At 37.5% G+C, this 7,500-nt stretch overlaps 2 protein-coding genes across 3 annotated transcripts in view; one reads left to right on the top strand and one right to left on the bottom strand.

Moving 5' to 3' along the window:
- The window catches only part of LOC137983475 (uncharacterized), a 3,290-nt gene extending 3,197 nt beyond the window's left edge, over positions 1-93 (bottom strand). The window contains exon 1 of the mRNA XM_068830646.1: positions 1-93. This exon is cut by the window's left edge and continues 1,373 nt beyond it. Within this exon, the coding sequence (XP_068686747.1) occupies positions 1-68 (68 nt within the window). The 5' untranslated portion in view covers positions 69-93.
- LOC137984129 (uncharacterized) overlaps positions 1-7,500 on the top strand; it is a 104,116-nt gene that overhangs the window by 7,598 nt on the left and 89,018 nt on the right. The window contains exon 2 of one of the 2 annotated variants that reach the window (XM_068831345.1): positions 5,249-5,619. In XM_068831345.1, the coding sequence (XP_068687446.1) occupies positions 5,249-5,619 (371 nt within the window). Of the gene's footprint in view, positions 1-5,244; positions 5,620-7,500 lie in introns of both variants that reach the window. The other variant, XM_068831344.1, reaches the window with a different exon arrangement.

Raw genomic sequence — 7,500 nt, 5'->3', positions numbered from 1 at the left:
TTAACCCCCGGGCAGTGTGCTCTCAAATAATAAATCATCATTGATGTATTAACCGAGTACCAAGCCATAGCAAGGGGGTCGCCCTGTGTTGTCCCCTCCTGTGAGAGAATTTCACCTCCCCCACAGATGAAAAGTCTAGATGGGCTTCTGTAGGTGTTTATTATATAAAGCGCCATTTCCTTGCATAAAATCTGAATGTTGTGCAAAGCTACAGATCTGTTCATTTGGTTAAATGCATTACTTGCATCGATCAACAGTACTCCATCTGACCCCTCCTCATCAAAAACCTGGCTCATGGCGTGTATCGCGGCCTCTGCCCCTGCGCTGTGGCCTGCACAAACTTGTAGGGGCCCCGCAGCATCCTTGATATCCTCTTTAAGGAACACGGACACAGTTTTACCTATTATCCGTCTCAAGACCTCTCCGACACCGATTGGACGAATTCCCGGATCTTTGTCGAGCGGTATAAGCCTGCATGATGTATATGCCTCCAACAAAGACGGGTGGTACGACTTTGTGAGTAGTTGTCTTGTAAATATGGCTAGCTCTTCCCTTAACATTTTCCCTTCGTTCTTAAAATTCTTTGAGCATAAGATCCGTTTGTAAATTTCGGAATCCATTCCTGATGGTCCCGCGGAGCCTTTGGTTCTACTGGCTGACTTAAAAATCATTTCCTCATCTATGAGGTCAAACACACCTGGTGGGATAGAGTTGATCGGGCCATGTAACAGGCTCTCCTCTGCAATCTCAGCGGCTTCTGGATGTTTGTCTTTTAGCCCTTGCAGGACTGCAGGTGATAGATCGAGCAAACCTGATGAACTGTCATTCTCCAAGAGTTTTAAAGCTGCTGACAGTTTTCCTTGCATAACAAGCTTTGCGAAAACCTTAGAAAGATCTTCCACTGTTCTTGCCTTCTTCGAACTCTTAAACTTTCTCTGGATAAATCTCACTTCGCTGAGCAACTGGCTAAGATCTCCTTGCCTCCAGAGTGTTAAACGGCGCTTTAATGCTGCGCTATGCTCTTTACTTTTAGAAGTTGCGGAAGGCTTTTGCAGGATCAGGGTTGGAAGTACCATGAAGGCCTTTAAAGCGATTGAGTTCAGGTCGGAATTGACATTGAATTGCCTGATCCAAAAAGCCAGTTCTTCGACGAAACTCTTCCCGGCTCGGCCAGACGGTAGATTAAAGATGTTTCTCCTGTAGTGGACAATTTCATCATAGATAGCATTTATTGAATTGCAGAAGCTTTCGTGGCTGATATCGCCCCATTTTTTGTTCTTAATTTCAGAGGGAAACACCTCGTAGTCGGGCAGGTTTGGCTTTATTTTGTTTTGATCTGGTAATTCGCTGGATGGTCCCGTGGGGGGTTGTTGGTTGCAATCGCGTGACTGATCGATTAGGCTATGCAAATTCGATTGCGCTGAATTATAATAATAATAATAATAATAATAATAATAATAATAATAATAATAATAATAATAATAATAATAATAATAATAATAATAATAATTTTATTATTAAGGCTTCGTAGCAGCACAAAATAGGATATTGCTTTGGTGAACCACACAAAAAATGCATTGTCTTTATTAAAAAATGAACTTCAAAAAGATCATGTGGTTCATCAAAGCAATAATTATTATTATTACTATTATTATGATGATTATTATTATTATTATTAGTGTTGTTAATTCTTGTCGTTATATATACTGTATTTCATAATAAGAATGATACTAATAGAAGTAATACATGTAATAATACTCTTAATAATACTAATACTAAATCTTGACTTTCTGTAATCAGAACAACCTGCAAGGAGATGGTATCAAACTCTGCAGGCATATAAAATTCTTAGCCTCATCCCCAGACCTGGGGCCTAGAGACTGAGCAACTTCTGGAGGATTAGGGTGGTCCAAAATGACTGCTAAGGCCTGCATTTCTCCTACTACTACCACTAATAATAATTGCATTTATGTAACAGTTATGAAGACATTTCTAAGCGCGTTACATATATAAGTATAAAAATAACAAATATCCTAATTTACAGTATACACGTAGAGAAATGAAAAACTAAATTACAAGAAAGAAAACTAAATTAAAAATAGATAAATAAAGAAATGGCTACAACTCAAGAGCAAGGTTAAAAGGGCGTGTCTTAAGCCTAGACTTGAAAAGCGATAAAGTATCACACAAACGTACAGTTGGTGGCGAGTCATTCCACAATAGAGGCACGTGTACTGCAAAAGGCCTGGGACCATAATTCATTATCAAACTTAACAGGTTTGAGCTTTAATGGAGCACAAAGAGAGTGCAGCAATTGGGCGGGCCTATAATTCTCTAAACGTTCTTGTAAATAACATGGCACAAAATCGTGTAAACATTTAAATGTTAGTAAATATTGAGCTTGAATACTATTCTGTATTCTATAGGGAGTCATGGAGGGAGTCAAGAATAACAAATATAACAACTGTGCTAAGGAAAATACCGAAAATAACAATTGTAGTAAAATAACGAAAATAACTAATCAAGCGAGCCACTCAGGCAAATATAACAGATCACAAGCGATAGCAGCAAGGAAAACAATTCTTCAAGACAGAAAAGGGAAGGGGGCCTTACAAATATAACAAAAATAACGAAAATAACAAAACAAGCAACCGGCAACAGCAAGAATAAGAATTCTTAGGGGCAGACAAGGGAAGGGGGCCCCACAAATATAACGAAAATAACAAATATAACGAATATAGTAAAAATAACAAAGGAAACATGCCACAGCAGCAAGAATAACAATTCTTATAGGAGGACAAGGGAAGGGGGCCCTACAAATATAATGAAAATAACAAATATAACGAATATAGCGAAAATAACAAAGGAAACAAGCCACAAAAGCAAGAATAACAATTCTTATAGGCAGACAAGGGAAGGGGGCCCCACAAATGTAACGAAAATAACAAATATAACGAATATAGCGAAAATAACAAAGGAAACAAGCCACAGCAGCAAGAATAACAATTCTTAGAGGGAGATAAGGGAAGGGGGCCCCACAAATTTAACGAAAATAACAAATATAATGAATATAGTGAAAATAACAAAGGAAACATACCACAGCAGCAAGAATAACAATTCTTAGAGGGAGACAAGGGAAGGGGGCTCCACAAAAATAATTTCGATGTTAAAAAGCTTTTTATGCGAGTTTTGTTTATAACTTATTTCCCTAAAAGTTAACCTGATGACGTCTTTGTCTTTCATAAAAATAACCAGCCAGCAGGACTTTGTGCCATGATAATAAGCTTGTGTTCATATTTTTAATAACGGGCCGACAACCGACACAATAGAAGAGCTTATACATACTAATGAATCATTTTTGCATTTGTGTTGACGCTCGTTTTCGCGTTATTTGTACACAAGTTTTTGGCGTATATTTGGTTCGCTTATCTCCGAGTTGCATTGTATAATGATCACTCCTGGAATTCGGTATGCTAAATTTATTGGATTATTGGTTCTGTTATTTCGCAATGTTTTGTATTGCTTTTGTTAATCCTTAATGAGTTGGTGAACGAATAAACAGAAATAAGTAATCTCAGCCGGACTTCATCAGTGATATGGCGGGAATTATTTTGGCAGGACACAATGTAAGTACTCCTTGATAATAAACACAAAGGGCACATTAATTAATACAGTTCGCCAATAACACCTACAACGAACCGCAAAGTTTTTAATTTGGTGCAGTGGCTAATAACTTGGCCCTTATTGCGTTCGATAGGACGCAGTTCTAATACAGACTGAATTGAGATCTTTGAGACACCCGGTGTCCGATCTTCGATCACAATCCAAATTGTGCAAATAGTGGTGATTAACACTTGCAATGACTCGTGCAGCAGCATTTTGCACACTCTGAAGCTTTTTTTTTTTTTTTTAAGTATTTAGGGAGACCATAAAGTAATGCATAACAGTGTTCAATTTTCGAGTCCAGTGTAAGACACCTACGAAACCTTGAATGCAGAAGAAGTAGTTCAGTTTTCCTTTGTCGAGCTTTAGTTTATTAAGAGCCATCCACTTTTCAATATCTGACTTACTCATGTCAATCCTGCATGTTCTTGATCTCAGCAAGTTCACTTGGGCAACGTCATAGGAGAATAATAAACCTGAATAATATAACCTTGAGTAAACCTGTGAATTGTCAGCATATAGGTGGAAGGAGAGGCTGTGCTTGCGGATGATATTACCCAAAGGAGAAATGTATAAGAGATATGACAGGGCCCCAACACTTATCCCTGAGGAACACCACAGTTCTAGCTGTACATGTCAGATGAAGCACTGTCATTGTTGACAAATTAGGTACAATCCCGTAGGTAGGACTCAAACCATTCCAAAGTACTCCCCTGATTCTAAAATGTGACGAAAGCCTAGATAGCAAGATCTCATTGTCAACATCTGAAAATGCAAGGTTTAAAAAAAAAACCTCAGATAATAATAAGAATATTAACAAAAACAACCCTAACGCATATTAAATGAAAGGTATTACAATTGAACCGACTGGGAACTCGGAAAAATCCGAGCCCCAGATGGGATTCGAACCCATATTAATTATGTGTTAACCCATTGACTCCCAGGGGCTCCCCTTGACGAGTAAAATAGTCTGGCCGTTTTAGGCCGGTTTGGACGTCAATAACCATGCATTCTCTCACATTCGCTCACTTTGGTGGTTGGTTTGCGCATCATTCACAGAAATACAGGCAACTGGATTTCAATGATGCTCTCAATTGCTGTCAGTCGCTATTTGCCTCTGGGGTTGCATGATGCAGCTCGAGTCAAAGACCCACATTTCACCCTTGCTCAACATCCAGTAGCTCAGTGGTTAGAGCATCCGACTAGATCTTGGAGGGTCGTGGGTTCGAATCCCTTCTGGGGCTCGGATTTTTCCAAGTTCCAGTCTGTTCAATTGTAATACCTTTCATTTAATATGTGTTAACCATTCTCTCACATTCGCTAACCCTAAAGTGATAATTATTAAAAATATTTATATTAATAATAAGTAATAGTATTAATGTCATTATTTGTGATGATAATAATAATAATAATAATCTATTATTACTATTATTATTGTTATTTCCCCTGGTATTATTATTCTTAGCACTAGCATATTTTTACACAGCTGTCATGTGAAATCCAAAAATTTATTTCTGCCACATCATTAACCTAACCCAGTACATAACCATTTTGCTTTTTTTTTATTTTGCTTTTTTTCAGAAAGTGTCCCGTGGTTTACACAAGAACCAAATAATGGGAATGATTACTTTGTGCTCAATGGCACAAATGAGCTTAGCTTGATCTGGAACTATAATGCAACTGGGGAATCAGTACAACGAGTCTCTCTACTATATGTTGATGAATCAATGGGCAGTGATGGTTATTTAGCTACAAAGTCTGGGGGAAATCCACTCTATATATACCACTCCGGTTATACTGGTAGAATTCATTTTTTCGACCAGGCTACATTTAGAATTGATAAAATTATCCCAAGTGACAGTATGCAGTTTAAATGTCTGGTGAACTTTAATATACCACCTGTTGACCCAAACACAAAACCTGGAATGTTCAGTACAGTTAAAGTTATCGTGGTTGGTAAGTATGGATTATATGACAACTGATACTTTGCACTTAGTCAAGGTACACTTAGGCTGTGGCCTAACGTTTGCATCCCAAGACAGCCAAGGATTCCGCTTGGGTAAATTTAGTATTTTAGCATTTGGTAAATTTGGCTACCCACCAGTTAGTTCATGAGTAGACAGAACATGTCTATCATGTGGGAGGGCGTAGGCTCAAACTCCAGCTAGACCAACGCTGAAGGTCTTCAAATAATAACAAACGATAAGAAAGTGCTGCCTTGGTAATCACATCTGCAAAATGTTTAGAATCTCAAGTCTTCAAAAGCATGAACTCTACAGTATACTGTAGGCCCTGTCTCACATCCTTGCACATTTCATATTCATAAATAAATGCTAATGATCTGAAAGAGTTTGAATTTTTTCGTCTTCTCAGAAAATTACAAAAAACAAAGTGTGTACTACAGTAGGCACCATGAAAAAACAAATTGCATATACTGTAGCTTAGTTTAATGGGCTCAACTTGCAGGAAGAGGGATGAACAGAACATCTACTTTAGTCCAAGTATGGTACTATCAAAAATACAAATGTACTTTGTCCAAAGATCAAATCAAAACAATTCCAGAAACTTGATGCTCTAGAGTTTCTCAGTGGTTAGTGGGAACGCATCAAGCTCCCAAGAGATCTGGTCTTGTACCAGGACTCCATTGTAAAATATATTTTTCAAGATCAATGTGACACTCAACACTGTCTGGCGGTTTACAATGCAAAAATATGTGTAACAGTGAATCTTAAACGTATTATTAATCGTAGTCACCAAAACAAGGAATTACCTACATGTAAAATGATCTAATTCTACAACGGTATCTAAAATGACCTAAAATGATCAAAAGTAAACAAAATGGTGGTAGCTCATTTTCGGTCATTTAAGATACCATTGTAGCTCATTTTAGGTTATTCCTCGTTTTAGTAACTACGATTATTATTCCACGAGTTCAGTATAGTTACATACTTTTGGATACTTTAATTAGTTTCCCGTAAAGATCAACAAAGACGGAAATAGAAAAAACAAAAAAAAAAAAACGTGCAGTGCCAAAGTTTGACCTAGACTGAAATAAACCTTGATAAAGTTAAATCATGTGACGTAAAGGGTCAGACGGACTGGTCCGTCATTACAGACGAAAACTATTACTGGTATTAGTCTAAACTAGGGTGAATGGAATAATAGTAGCTTTTAAATTATTAAATAATTTCATTAAAATCTACAAAACTACCAGACTAAGGGCGCTTTCCTTTTGTCAGAACTGGCCGGCCAGACGCATGAGTTTGCAAGGAAAATGCAACAATTTGAAGGAACACCTGCATGATAACAATGAGTACATATCATCCTCCGCAAAGTGTGTTAATTTGAAAGCGTTGTAGAGTTAGTCCTTCCAAACGCCCAGTCTGGCCGGTCAGTTTTGTCAAATGGACAGTGTCCAAAGTGCTATGTCAGTCTCAACCTTGGAAAGATATATATATATGAACTAATAGCCAGAGAGTAAGGCTAGTCAGCCCTTGCTGCTACTGAGGCATACTCGACTTTGTATGCTGAACTGTACATTTTCCTCATGCTGCAACATTAGACTTTTTACAATATTGTTTTACTATGTTCATTATCAACTGAGGACTTATTTTTTTCTGGAACATATACTATACAATACAACTCAGGGAAGTAAAGTCTTTTCTTTATTGCTACGCTGGGAGGTGTTAATCAAACCATCATAATCACCACAGAGCAACCAAAGGAAAGAAAATGGCTCAAAGCAATAATTATTGTATTAGTATTGATGAGATTCTGGTTGACGTATACTGGGAAACAAAATTTTTGTTCACCTCATTACCATTTAGTAAATACCCA

The sequence above is a fragment of the Montipora foliosa genome, chromosome 13, assembly GCF_036669935.1.
Source record: "Montipora foliosa isolate CH-2021 chromosome 13, ASM3666993v2, whole genome shotgun sequence".
Taxonomy (NCBI): Eukaryota; Metazoa; Cnidaria; class Anthozoa; order Scleractinia; family Acroporidae; genus Montipora; species Montipora foliosa.
Note: the sequence above shows the minus strand (reverse complement) of the source record. Positions and strands in the feature narration are given on the sequence as shown.